The sequence below is a fragment of the Stegodyphus dumicola genome, chromosome 10, assembly GCF_044657685.1.
Source record: "Stegodyphus dumicola isolate Sdum_Otavi_A_Nest chromosome 10, ASM4465768v1".
Classification (NCBI taxonomy): domain Eukaryota; kingdom Metazoa; phylum Arthropoda; class Arachnida; order Araneae; family Eresidae; genus Stegodyphus; species Stegodyphus dumicola.
In genome coordinates this window covers 123,894,751-123,910,475 of record NC_140777.1, presented here as the reverse complement: position 1 = coordinate 123,910,475, position 15,725 = coordinate 123,894,751, and the positions used below count along the sequence as shown (strand labels likewise).

The 15,725-nt window shown below is 32.2% G+C and overlaps 1 protein-coding gene across 11 annotated transcripts in view; it reads right to left on the bottom strand.

The window, feature by feature from the left end:
• Window positions 1-15,725, bottom strand: part of LOC118184533 (uncharacterized) — a 130,913-nt gene that overhangs the window by 59,025 nt on the left and 56,163 nt on the right. For all 11 annotated transcript variants that reach the window (XR_015043535.1, XM_085825497.1, XM_085825504.1 and 8 more), the window contains one exon: window positions 11,341-12,642. Coding sequence is in view for 10 of the 11 variants with exons in the window: in XM_085825497.1 (XP_085681623.1) it covers window positions 11,341-12,642 (1,302 nt within the window). In the remaining variant the exon portion in view is untranslated. The remainder of the gene's footprint in view (window positions 1-11,340; window positions 12,643-15,725) is intronic.

Genomic DNA, 15,725 nt, shown 5'->3' with positions numbered 1-15,725 from the left:
CCAGTTACTACATATAGCAGCATTTATTAAATATTTATGAACATTAGTCATACTGCTGGGCTGTATACACATGTGTTTGTATGTTTGGAATTTTACATGCAATGCTGAAATGCAAATTTACCTAAATTTGTATAAAGCACCGAGTTAAGCACACTACGTATACCACATAGCATATTGCAAAGGTTTACACAAATTTTAAGACATTTAATACTTGGACAAAGAACAATCAAATAAGTTTTATAAATTATTGTATCATCTTAAATATATTTACTTATTAGAAATGCTCTGCATATTAATACCAAGAGATGAAAAATGCAGTGATTTAAGTGATCTGTCAATGGTTAAAAGATAAACTATGCAATTCTGAAACTTGATATGTTGTGTACACTTTAGGAAAAGAACAAAAACAATTTTATGCTCGAAATTTTCTAAATGTTCACATTTTTCTCAAGAAACAAAATTTACGAGACTATAGCATTAATCTTTAAGGATTTATCCAAAATATTTCAGACTTCAAATGTGAATGTTTTCAAAAACACCACAGAATTAAAAAGACGGCTTTTTTAAAATATTCAAACTATTTATCATTGCAATAAATTAACTTTCAGAATGCAATAAATTTACTTAACTTTCAGAAAGGTTAATTTAAAAATGTGTAAACACTGAGGAATATAAATTCTTATCTATTACTCCTGAAGTCAAAATTTTTGGCATAACAACTTGACTAATGGATTTTGATACTATTGTGGCAAAGATAGATTCCTTCATGTTTATTTAGGCTATCAACTATTTGAATTGTAATATCATGCAGTCTATTAATGAAAATACAAGTTTTTGTGATGAGTCCTACAGTGAGCAAACCTGTAGTCAAATAAGTGGTAAACTTGCCACATGCTTCCAGATTTCTCAGAAACAATAAGATTTCATCAGCACCAAATAGGGAAGAGTAAAAGTTGAGCAAATTGCCAGCAGCAACAAGGAGCAATGAGTGACTACCTGTTTGATGTTGCTGTCTCTGAATCAAAAAACCATTGGGCACTCACAAGTGATGAAAAATGGCGACTCTATGCTTCATACTTCAAGATCACATCTGCACCCATGTAGGGTAATACTTTGTGTCTGGTAGACTAGTTACTAAGTGGTGCATTACGAGCTACTACCACCAGGCCACACCATCACTGAGGACGTATACTTGCAGGAGTTCAATATGCATTTCATTAGAAGGAGCAAATGCTGGTTAATTGTGAGGGGTGATGAAACTCCATAACAATGTGAGATCACATGTAGAAAGGACAACCAGCCCTTGCTAAGTCGTTTTCCACCAATAGCACCTACAAATTGTTCCACTTTCATGGGAAATCCTTTAACAATGAGGCACACTTGCTGATGGAGATTATTTCAAGACATAATGCTCAATACCATCCACTGTACATCTGTTTCTGACCTCAAAAACAGCAAGAATTTTACTGATTATCCTGTAGATATAATCTGGAGAAAACAAAATACAATTGGACCTTTCATCTTTCCACAACACTCTCTTAATATTGTGGTAGTGCAAATGAGATCATCCAGCACATGAGTGGTCATGTTTCTATAAAATTGTACCCACAGATACATTCCCCCCCCCCACACACAGTAAATGATGTGTGTGTGTGTGTGATTATGGCAAAGCCTCGAGGGCTATCTGCCTAAGGGTAGGAATGCCTTCGTGGAGGATTTTTTGAAAGAAACTGGCTTGTATACATGTTACACATCGGGAAAACCACTAATACGCCCATGCAGCCAGCCCGTTCGCGGGATTCGAACCTTGGACTGAACTACCAGTGTTCAGTGACTTTACCGCTCGGCCGCTGGTGGGCCACAGTAAATGATATCAATAAACTAAATATGATAATGATCCATCGCATAAAGATTTCTATTACTACAATCATGTAGCTATACATCTATACGAAAAATTAAAGGCTGAGACATGGATTTTATACAAAACAATACTTCTACACCAAAATGAATGTACACTGGTTATCATAAATTAAAGAAAAATCACAAAATTAGCGATAACTCCCTCAAAAAATAAGCGAAACCATGTAAAATTTGAATATGTTGCCAAGTAAGAGTAGCTGAGTAAAACTCTAATATGCAAATTAGTGGCGCTACACTCGGAATACGTCATCTGCGAGCAGCATAAAAGTCCTTTTTTGAGAGCAAGCGCACATATTTCACTGTGATAGTGACATCAGAAATCTGATATAGCCAATTCGTAACAATGACCTCCAGGCATCATTTGCCTGCAGAACTACGATAGAGAGCCATTGGGAGACTAGAGGCAGGACAAAGTCAAACAGAAGTGGCCAGATGGCTAAATTTGAGTCCTTCTGTGGTTCATAGACTTTGGAGGCAATTTCAAATCACAGATTGGCACCTAGGAGGTTCAGCCAAGGACAGCCAACTGCTACGACGAGGGCCAATGACAGATATTTGGCATTATGTGCACTCAGGAATAGAACTGCTACTCCGACTCTTCTTAGATCCTCCCTTGCTGCAGCCACCAGGAGGTTGGTGTCAGCATCAACTGTGCGTAGAAGACATCATGAAGGTGGTCTGTGTGCGAGGCGAACAACCATTTGCGTGCCGCTCAAGTCACGCCATAGGAAGGACCGGTTGCAGTGGGCACGACAACATGTCCACTGGACGCTTGAGCAATGGAGAGCTATTCTCTTTATGGATGAGTCCAGGTTTAGTCTAGAAAGCGATAATAGGCATTATTTGATATGGAGAGAACCTGGAACCCGTTATCATCCGTCAAACATCAGTAAAAGAGATGCATACGGAAGAGACAGTGTCTGTGTTTGGGGTGGCATCTCTTTGGGTGGACGCACAGACCTCCATGTTTTTCCAAGGGGAACCATGAATGCTCATGTTTATAGAGATGACATCCTTGACGCTTATGTGTGCCCATATGCCGGGACAATAGGTGATGCTTTCCTGTTGCAGGACGACAATGCAAGACCACACAGGGCTCGCATCGTACATGATTATCTTCAACAGGAAACAATTATGCGCATGGAGTGGCAAGCTTGATCCCCAGACTTGAATCCTATCAAACACGTTTGGGATGCTTTAGGGAGACGTCTAGCTGCTCTCAATCTGCCCCCTTAGACCCTTGCCGCGCTTGCAACCGCTTTGCAAGAATGATGGCTCTTGCTTCCTATGGAACTGATAGACTGCATAATTGAAAGCATCACACATCACTGAATGTGCTGTATTGCTTCTAGACGCAATTATATTCCATATTGAAGGTACTTTTACTATAGCAAACTGACATCTTCGATTTGTTCATTTTATACATGTGCTAATTTCTATACTACCATAATTTTCTGGTAATTTCTTTTTATGTTATTTGATACATTACTATGTGTTGTATATTGTGAGTAAGTTTCATAAAATTCTATATGTAACTTTTTCAGTAATCGTGATTTTTGTGATTTTTCCTTAATTTATGATAACCAGTGTATAACTGATGATACTGAATTAACTTCAGTATCATCACATTAGGTGCTAAACATCCTAATGGTTCTGCTAGTGAAATGCTGTTAAATGTTGTAAACCATAAAGTTAAAGGAAATACTTGTAAATGATAATGATATTGTATGTCTTAGTAATAGTAATGTAAACTTGAAATGTCAATTAAGCTGAAAAATCCATCTAAAAAGTTCAATTAATGATAGCAGAGACAAGGAAGGCTTCATTCAACCGAAAAACCCGGCTCGCCCCTCAAAAATTTTTAAAGCCAATGTCGAAGTGCCAACTAGTAATAAATTTGCAGAGCTTTCTGCAGAAAATAAGATTAATGATAATGCTAACAATAACAATATGGAAATCTCAACCAAGCCTGAAACTGAGACAATTCATACCCCCAAGTCAAACCAATCATAGTAAAACCTAGCATAAAATTTTCCGACTTAAAAGGTTAAGGTACTCAAAAATGATACTAAATGTGAGTTTGCTAGAAAGATTAATGGATAATTTCTTAAAATATTCCCAAATACTGTAGATAGTCATAGCTCTATTACCAGATATTTCAATGAACGAAAGATAGATCACTATCTAGTTACAACTAAGTTTGAGTGGCTTATTAAAGTCATAATTAGAGGATTACCCATAAACTGCTGTTTGAAGAAAATTAAGAGAACTCACCACAATTGGATATCATACTAGAAAAGTTGCACAAATGCATAGGTTAAAGATAAGAGCTCCGATATCTCTTCTAGGCTCAGGTTGAAAACTTTCCAAGAGTTGAAAAATTGTATAATCTTGACATGCTAATGGGGTTCTATGTTAAAGTTCAAGTGTATCAAACCAAAGGAGGTGCTGTGCAGTGTCACACATGCCAGCACTTCTATCATTCTTCTGAAGTACGCAAGTTGCAATCAAGTTGCGTAAAATGTGCCGGTACCCATAAGACTGTTAACTGTTCAGCTAAATATTTAAAAGTAGTTAAGTGCTGCAACTGTTTACAAAAACAGCACACTGAATTATTGTGAGTGTTCTAAATTTCCTGTACCCTATACTGGCAAAAATGCAAAAAATAATGTTCCTAATAAATCTGCTGTAAAACCTGAGCAATCAACACCCAGTACAAATGTTAAACCTGATAATGTAAAAACAGGTAAATCATATGCAAATGTATTAAAGCATGATAAAAGGCATGGAAAATGCCATCAACCACACTGCAAATCAACAGATTGAATTTAACCTTAGTGTCATCTATGACATTTTAAAATTCTGCAAAGAAATTGTTAACATGTTTAAAGGTCTTTCACTCATGAACATTATTACGAAAATAAGTGAAAAAGTGCTGCAAGTGCAGGGTACAGAAAATTCAATTAATAAATTATTTATTTTATTTGAAATATCTGAAAGTATCTGTAGCTCTCCTTCTAATAATGGTAATATTAATGCCTTCTAATCTAATTAATGCTAATATTATCTAACTGATATCTTTATTAAATATTTATATTCTATATTTGTGACATTTATGTTATATTTGTGACAGTTATGGTATATCTCCTGCAATATGCTTGTGTTTTGCTACTCTTGCAACTTATATTAGTTATATTCTCACATCCTTACTAGTACCTTACACCTCCATAGCACCAAAGGTCTTACACTCTACCATTTTATTTCAGATTTTATTAACCAGCTTGAACGGCCCAGATTCTTTCGGAGCACTTTCTGGTCTATAGCGAATTCGGGTGTTATTATCATTTATCTTTATTACTTACAGTCATTAATACTAAATAACTCACTCTTATACTTATCATGACTCTACTTATCGAAAATTAATTAAAAAAAATATCTATCATTATTAGTACTTGTTATAGTAGCTATCACTGTATATATATATCACTTTGTTTAGTCACTCATAAAAAGCATATTTTCGGGCACTGCAGGCCTTGGCCCATTAGGGCTGTTCACTCATAATCATTCGAAATTAAAAATGTCCCATGAGGGGTAGAGTCTCAAACCTAGGTACTCTGGTAAGAAATGAATCGCTCAATTGACACTACGATTTTGCTAAAGCTCTTCTTTCATTGCCTAAATACCTATTTCTAAAATACAAATTTACAAGATATATTCTATAAAATATAATAAAATTATTCCAAAAATGTTCAGCTTTCCAATGAAAGTATGAGACATTACTGAAAGTTTGAAAATAATGGCAAAATATTCTGGAATGAGGGAACAAAGCATCTTTGCACTCCATGTTATAAACCTAAATGATTCCGTTGACAACACATCTTGATGCTCTCTTTTATTTTAGAACAGATTAACAGAAGGTTTAATTGCTTGCAATCAAAACCAACACTGCGAGGTATCTATTAGTCCCAAAATAAGGCTATAACAAGGAAACTTTGGTAACATTTTTTTTTTCAAGAAAAAAAGAGAATGAAGCTGCCATTATTTTCATTTATTGTGAAATAAATAGTGCCTTTTCTTCTGGTGTATCTCTTTCCTACAATAGACAGATATCTGTTGCAGTTTTTTGGAAAGAAAGCAAAGTTTGACAACATAAAGGAGTTAGCAATGAAATGTGTGTGCGTGATTATGGCAAAGCCTCGAGGGTCGTCTGCCTAGGGGGAGGGATGCCTTCATGGAGGGCTTTCTAAGGGAAACTGGCTCGTATACATGTTACACATGGGGAAAACCACAAAACTGCCCATGCAGCCAGCCCATTCGCGGGATTCGAACCTCGGACCTAACTACCAGTGTTCAGTGACTTTACCGCTCGGCTGCTGGTGGCCGAGTAAGCAATGAAAGACTGAGTTAAAGAAACAAGAAAACCCAGAGCAAAATGAAAAATTATTTGGACTCAAAAATGGCAGAGAATAATTTGAATGGGCTATGTATGTGCATTGAAAGCTAGTTCAGGAAAGAAAATCCAAAATAGAAAAGGAAATTCTAGAAAAATTTAGCGCAGACAGAAGAAAAACTGTTGAAGAATAAGTTTGAAACTAAATTAGGCTGGGTGAAAGAAAAACAGTTCAAGGGTCTATTTCTCTTCTGCAACTTTCAACAATCTGCTTACACTCATATAATTGAATCAATTATTTAATTGCTCGTTTATTTGATTACTGCAAAGCACATAAAGGGGGCTATCTGCCTGTGGGGATGAATATCTTTATTGAAGATCTTCTAAGTTAGGGGTCTTCAACCCATGGCCCGCTGAAGACATTTTAGTGGCTTCACATTTTGAATTTGGAGAATTTTAAGAAATTTTGATTTCAAGAAAAATTGCCTTGATGGCTTTTTGTCGGGAATTGTTTTTTTTCTCTTATTCTTGAAATTTAAAACATTTTATTGACATGCCTAGTATTATTTGAGATAAAAGTTTCTGAAAATGACAAACTTTTCAAAAATTTCACTTTATTATATGTAATTTTAAAAATTAAAAATTTGATTACCCATAAAATCTCAATTCCATAAAAAGGTTAAATTCTTATCTTTAACAGATTTGCAACAGATGTCAAACTTTCGACAATACTTCGCCAAAGGTGAGCTTGAGTGTGCCAATACTATAGAGGAGAGGGGGAATAAATTAAAAGAATTCTATTTCTTCTAATGTTGCAATTAGTTGCCAAAGGGAACAGTGATCATAAACATCCTGTTTGATTTAGTGATCAGCAGATTTTCTACAGTTGATTTTAAGGTAGGTTACTCCCTCTCATTCCACATTTTAAAATTTAGAAGCACTTATGGTCCTTGAATGAGCATGCAATGGCAATTCCTGATAACAAAAAAAAAAAAAAAAAAAAAAAAAAAAAAAAAAAAAAAAGAGAGAGAGAGGTTGAAGGAAAAGTGCGATTTTTTTTCAAGAAAAGTGGTCAGATCTTTATTTTTTTGTTGCACATAAGGGTAATGCAGTTTGCCTTATTTGTAATGGCAATGTAGCTGTGACGAAGGAATACAACATTAAGAGACATTATGATACTAAGCACAGCGAGAAATATTCTGCATTGGAAGGTCATTTTCGAACTGACAAAGTGAGTGAATTAAAATCAAATCTAAATTTTCAGCAGTCTTTCATTACTACAGTGAATACAGAATCTGAAAACAGTGTTTGTGTTAGTTACATGAAAGCAGAAAAATTGGTAAGAAAGGAAAAGCCTTTGCTGATGGAGAATTTGTAAAAGAATGTCTTCAGTGTGCAGTTGATGTGCTTTGTCCATCACAGGCTCAAGTCATATTGAATATTAGCTTGTCTGCTGTGACAGTAGCGAGACGCACAGAGGATGTCGCAACAGATATATTCAGTAAATAAAAATCCAAATGCAAAACATTTGATTTTTATTCTGTAGAGATGGATAATTCAATAGATGCAACGGATACTGCACAAATATCTATTACTATTCGTGGCGTTGATAAAAACTTCACAAAGGAATTAGTCAGTATCGTTGCACTTAAAAGTACAACACAAGGACAGATTTGTATTCGGGTGTGACACAAACTTTGGATAAATGTGAGTTAGACTTCAGTGTAATATATCTGCTATAACCACGGATGGTCCTAACTCTATGACTGGAAAATAGGAGTAATAACATTACTCAAATCTAACGTGAAGGCAAGTGGAAATAATACTGTAATGACTTTCCAATGTATCTTCCACGAAGAATATTTGTGCAAAAAGTTCTTCTCAAACTTTGAACATGTAATGAATGTTGTTGTTAAAGTGGTTAATTTCATTCTGTCTAAAGGACTTAATCACAGGAAATTTCAACAGTTTCTGAGTGATTTGGAAGCTGAATATGACAATGTATTACCATGCACTCTTCATGTCTTATATCTTTGGCAGTACATACATATATGAACAGCCTTTTAGTAAAATGAAAATCCTAAAATCAAAAATAAGAACATGGCTGACAGACAGACATTTGGTGGAATAGGAATTGTAACAACATATATTAAACCGGATACTGAAGCTTTAATCAAGCAAAAACAATGTGAAATTTTACATTAAAACTAAAGTAAACACCATCTTCCTCATAACCACATAGAAATGTAATTTTTTTTTTTTTTCTTCTTTTTTTTCATTGTAAATGGCTTTTGTTATATCGTTCTGTACAACCATTTTTATAATTTTTCTTCATAGTTAAAAAAAGTTGCAAAACATTTTAATTCAATTTCCATTTGACTTTTTGGAACCAATGTATATATAAATACAAATCTGTAACACTATCTCTTCGTTTAGAATCAATTGTAGTCTTGCAAAACAAACCTACCTTTTTATATAAATTTTCTGACTACACTATTTTTTTGACAGACATGTGGCCCACAGATCTTTGTGAATTTATTGATGTGGCCCTCAGGCGTGAAAAATTCAAGACCCCTATTCTAAGCGAAAATGGTTATTACTTGTATTACACATAGGAGAAAACAAAAATGCTTATACAGCCACTCATTTCACTGGAATTTGAAATCTTGAGCCAAATTATCAGTTTTACCTACTCAGCCACTACAGAGTATATTCAAATCCATTTTTAGTTTTGTTTATTCACGATAAGACTGTCTGTACCCATGGCTTGGATCTTTGACCCATCCATATGAGCCATTTCTAAATATTTTGCTTTAAACATATAATCAGTTCAAAATTAGGCAAAACAGCAAATTTGTTTTGCCAAATTTTGAGTTTTACATTTGCATATTTCTCTTTCAATTTGATATAATCAATTATGTGCTTTACATAAAAAAATCAAAGTTTTCAGTATGTTCTCCAAATTTTTCCTTTTTAAGTAACAAATACCTTTATACTTACATATTTTCCCAGCAAACAAATTTAACTAATAAACAAACAAAAAAATTTTTTTACCAAATAATGCAATTCAGCACCAATAAAATAGAGCTTTCATATCTCAACACACATATAATTTCTTTCCTGTGGTTCTATGCAATTTTGCATTCAATAAAACTATTTTAGTTTTTGTAAAGAAAGCTATAAGTTACCCACTATTTCTGCTTTTTCTTTCCCATTTTGAAAAAAAATACTAAATATTGGAACTTAACGTCTACAGAATAGTAAGAAGTGTAGTATTTTCAAAGTTACACAAAGTGGTTACACTGGTGCAATAATAACACTGAAAGACTCTAGGGTTCAGCAAAATGATGCAATCAAGTAAGTATGCTGCATAACCATGCAATACACCTCAGGTTCATATTTAAGTTAATTCATGAGGTGCAGAATTCACAAAAGGTGAATATATATATAATTTGAATTTAACAAATATTCTCTATTTGTATAAATTAAAAATTTAATTAAGAAATTTTAATGGAAAAATAAAATTACTTATTGCTGCAAACTAATTTACAATATCATTTAAATTCTAAGAGCATGTGTAAATTAAGTGCACATATCTAAATTAATTTTACTAAAAAATTTTTTTCAAAAACATTTTTTCAAATTTTTACATCTTCAGTAGTTTGCAACATCTATTTTCACAACAGTAGCAGTTCACAATTTTTATTTTTTTACACATTTTAACAATGCCTCAAAGTTAGCAACATTTTTGCACATAAAGCAAGCATTTTACATTAAAGTTTACAGCACAGGTTTTTACAATATAGCTCTCACAGGTAGCAGCTTAACACTCAACTTTACATTGTATTAGTGCCTCTATTTTTACAGTTAGCAGTAACAAACTACTCTACTTAGTTTAGCAAATACTTGTCCACACTCAGGAATTCAAATATGTAGTTATAGTTAAGTTAAATTAAATTAAAACTTGCTATTTACTAGCTTTATTATTATATGTTGATGATTGTATGTAGTTTATTTTAGGTTTATATGCATAATTCATGTAGGGAAAGTTTTCAATAGGCTAAAAGTTTCTAAATTACTTTAGTTTTCTAAAAAATATTTGGTTTTCTACTCTTGACATTTAATTAATATTTTACTTGCTAAATTTCTCAGAATTCCTATTGGTTTAAATTTCCTTTTTGTAATTCACAACTTTTGGTTTTGAATTTTAGTTTTACCCTTGCCTATATGGATGACGAAACACAAATTGAGTAATTGAAGAGTTAGGTTTGGAGGCAACTTTCCCTTGATAAGTCTGTCTCCTGCCTGCTCAACAATTATTCACTTATGCAATTTAATTTCGTCTTAGAAATTCCTTAAAAATTTTGAGATTAATTTTTGGACTATTATATATTTTTTCATGGTTTTAGATATGTGCACTTAATTTACATATGCTCTTAGAATTTAAATGATATTGTAAATTAGTTTGCAGCAATAATTAATTTTATTTTTATTTTGTCAATTAAAATTTCTTAATTAAATTTTAAATTAGCTTTATATGAATAGAGAACATTTGCTAAATTCAAATTTCCTTCCTTGCAGCAATGGCACAAGAAAATTATTTAAATTTAATTTAACTTTATTCTTGTGAAACTCTCTCTATATATATATATTCTATTTTATACTTCATTAGAGATTTTTGACCACCAAAATGAATGTCATAAGTTTTAATGAGGTTATATGACAGATAATCTCAAAGTTTGAGTGCATATTTATTTAAGATTTTTTTTATTCTATATCTTTAACTTGTATCTGTTAATTGTCTGATTAAATAAAGAGAGAATCTATGATTATCTAACTAAATAAAGAGCGATTTTTTTAAGACTTCTACCAAAATAATTGTTGCTAATCTGGCAGTATCTCCACCAACTTTCATGGTCAATGGAAAAATATACAAGTACTAACTGTTCCTACTTTTCAGACAAATATTAGTTTTCCAAATAATTTTGATGTTAATAAGCATATAAATTATAATTAAAGAAAATACATACATGGTGATCTGGAATTTAGATAGTTTATGATTCCATTTCCACTCTCATTTGTACAGCTTTTTGCAGCCATGGATAGACTTGCATCCTCTGGAGCGATCTTATTAACAAATATGATTTTACCTGTACTGTTAGAATTCAAATCCAAGCCTGCATTCAGAAGTAAGTTATACTGATAGCCATTTTGGAAAGTATTTGATCCAATACCTGGAGTTAAAATTGTAGGTACAGCAGAATACGGCCATTGTAAAATAGTAGATGTGGGTAAAAGATTGTTTACAGTTTGCACAGAAGTACCAACATTAAGAGTTTGCACAGAAGGTACTAGAGGTCTAATATCTACAAAGGTATTAGGTTGATTTTCTGCACTAGTAAAATTATTGTGTATTAATTTATCACATATATTAACTTGACTAGGAACAATATTTTCAGTCAGAATGGGTGCCTCACTCTTAGAAAAGAGATTATTAGTATCCATTTTATCAGATGTATCATCAGCTGGAAATTTACTGTCACCTATCCAATTTCTCTGAACATCATTAACATCACTTGACACAGTAGTTTGAGGTATCTCTTCAGTATTAATATTATGTTCATTAGAAGTGAGACACATTTGAAATGATGTATTATTTTCTTTGGTATTTTTTTCTAACTGCTGTGAATGGCAGTTTTCTAAAACTTGCAATGATTCATTACAAACAGCATTAGCAGTACCAATATTTGTAACTAATTCTCCAGAATGAGACTGAAGATCAGCAGATTTTGGTTTATGTTCAATAAGCATGTCATTGCAAGAATCCTGAATATCAACTGATAGATTCTTTGAATCTATAGTTTGTGCATTTAGCTTATCAGTCAATATGCAAGGTGCAGAAGAAACTTCAGCAGAAACATTTATATGCTTAGAAATCTCTTGTTTTTGTATTGAAGTAATGGGAAGTTCAATAACAGAATCTTCGTCATCACTATTATCCACAGAATTCACAAAAGAGTTGGCTAAATTTTGAGAAAGATCATTGATATTTTTATTATCATTTAGAGCTTCAGAATTATGGATTGGTATGTCGTGATTACTGAAAGAATCATTCTTTGGTAAAATACTTTTCAGCACATTGTTAACTTCTAACACTGTATCAGTATTTTTACTAGTAAAGGAATTCACTATCATGAGATTTTTACTTTTTTCATCACATGGAGAAATTTCAGTACCTCTATCACCTTCTCTAACATCATCGTTATTCTTAAATGAGTTATTTTTAACAGTGGTTGAAGCAGATTCCTGAGTCAGATTCCTTTTATAATTACCTTAAAATAAAAAAGAAAAAGAGAGAAATTAATAAACATTATAACATCAAAAGTAAATAAATAATACTATAATAAGAAAATAACTAAAATTCAAGAAAATGCAAAATAAAAAATTTATCAATTTTTCTTTAATCTAAAATAATATAATGTTGCATTCTATGGGTTCGAAGATTTTGAGTAACTGATGATAACACTTTCTGAAGAATCAAAACATAATTTATTCGGCAGTATTATACAGGAAAGTTAGTTACAAAGACATGTTTACAGTCATCAGAAAACTATGATAAACATACTGAAACAATCAGCAACACAGCCTTCACGCTATAATGGTGAAGACAGCTTCATGGCAAAGCACTAAAGTACAGCTCCCAACTTGGCTGATCTCAAGTTAAATCTCTGAACTCAAAGACACAGTACTAAACACAAGATACTACTACTACTCTGCATACAGGCAGAGCATATGTAGTTTTTAATCTACCTTTAAGAAAATTCTTGAGAAAACCACCAGGAATGCATTCTAGAATGTCCTTGCTCCGTCTTTGGCATGTCACAAATTTTGTTTCCAAATGGGCGACTTCGTGCCAAATCTGGAAACCCTAACCCCACTTTGCACAAAGCTATCTTACTGCCAGCTGGGTATTTCACAACACTGCCTCCTCTCCCAAGGACTGCACATCCCAGGCAGTACAATCCTTGGTCAGAAGCCAAATTCAAAGGTAACAAAAAATAAAGAAACGAAAAAAATAAAAGAAACAAATATTTACACTACTTACAAGTAACTATGTACAAGTTATGCACAGAAAATACATAGGAAAATTAATCTATAAGAATTATGGAGGCACATAAGAATGAGAAGCACTAGGTACACTGGTCAAAAAAAAAAAAAAAAAAAAAAAAAAGGGGGGACAGTGCTATATCTCCCGTTCTACTGGGCCGATTGACAAAATTCAAACTGCGTTTTTCATGTCTCGAAAGCGCGACTTAGGATATATATTAGATTTATATATAGCACTATTCTAACATAGGTATTTTGACACAAAATCGGACTTTTTCTGAAGTAACATACCAATTTTTTTCCATATTTCGATTCTACGTCTCAAATTATGCCAAAATACCAAGTTTTGTAAACATCGTATGAGTAGTTTTTTAAATATTAGCTCTCAAAATTTTAGCTCCTCAATGTTAATTGAATTTGGCAAATATTTATTAATATCTCTTTTTTTATTAAACTTTTATGATTGTTCCTTTCACATTTCGAAATTTAGGTTCATTCCAAATAAAATTTACCCATTTTTCGTGTTTTATTTTTTTAATTTCTATTTTTAAATAATATTTATAAATTTTTCGAAAAAAAATTTGAATTATAACCTATAAAATTTTTACCATCATCTTAAAGTAGGTATATTTCTAAGCATATCTGCAAAAAATTAGACTTTTTTATTCAAAATTTTCGAAGATATACACGAATTTACATATTTTCGAGTTTTGAAATTTGGCATCTTTTTTTTGAGCGATAATAACGCCAAATGTGGTCTATGGATTTTTGTTACAGTGAATTGCCACAGCTATTTTTAACCTTAAATTTCAAGTAAAATTTTACGGAGAATTAATTATTTGACATTTATTCCCTCAATGATGCGTAATAAATATTTATTAATACTATATGAAAAGCTATTTTTTTAAATTATAGATGACATTATTCAAATTTTTAACTATTTTTTTAAATTTTCTCTCTATCTTCCTTTTTAAGAAAAAATAAGAGTAAATTTTTACCTTCGGCGTTTTATCGTCTGCTACTTTACTTCGTTTAAATCGAATTGTCTAAAACTGAGAATTTTCGTTTGATATTTATTTGAATTTTATGACATTAACTGCATAATTTATTTCTAAACAAACTGTTGCTTTTGAAGTGGCTGAAAGAGCGGCTGATACTACCATCCACATTTTTAAAGCACAGTATATTTTTATAGAAACATAATATTTAGAATAATAATTTTTTAAAAGTCAAATTATGATATAAACATACAACCCTCTAGAGACTGAATTAATGAAAGTTCAATGGTTATGTAGAAATGATCTGCAGCTACTTAATGGCTGGATAAGTCAGCAGGTTCTGTGGACAAGTAAGAATAATTATATAAACGACACCCAACATTCTGGATTCAATTAACAACGAGGATACGATGTTTATTAAATGAATTTAAGAAGTTTTAAAACATAAAAAATCAACTCATTTTTATCCTAAAATGTATTTTTGTGCGTAGCGTATTTTCATTATATCCTTAAAATTCTAATTTAGAATGTAATTGTCAAGAACTGAATCCTAATCATCAGTAATATAATAAGTAAATATTACGGTTATTAATAAATTCTTCTTATACAGTAATTGCAAATATTTCAAAGAACTTTCTGTCTAAATGCAAATATTTTTCTATGCAAATATTTTTAATTTTATATTAATCAAGATTGTACACTATATTATTTATTTGCACTTCAATTCTTACCGTCAGTTCTAGTAGAAGTTACAAATCAATTATATTTAATTAAGGATGGGATTGGATTGGATTGGATTATTTAATTATGGCAAAGCACACGAGGGCTATCTGCCTAAAGGGAGGGATGCCTTCGTGGAGGAATTTCTAAGGTAAACTGGCTCGTATACACGTTACACATGGGAAAAACCACGAAAACGCCGATGCGGCCAGCCCATTTGCGGGATTCGAACATCGGACCGAACTACCAGTGTTCAGCGTCTTTACCGCTCGGCCGCCGGTGGGCCTTTATGAAATGGAAGGCGATAACTTTATTCAAAATGATTGTCAGAAATATCAAGATATTTCGAAAAGTTGGATGCTTTTTGATATACTTGCAGAATGCCTAAAGAAAAAGGCCAAGAATAAAGTAGAATGCTTGAAGAAAAAGAGAAGAAAAAATAAATTTTTGCGCAAAATTTAGTATTAGTATTTTTTTAAAGATTTAAAACATTTTAATCTTATGATATTTGATTTTTGCTATTTCAAAAATAAAATATTTGACTAAAATATGAATAACATTTTAAGAAACCAAATGTAGGATAAAATTGT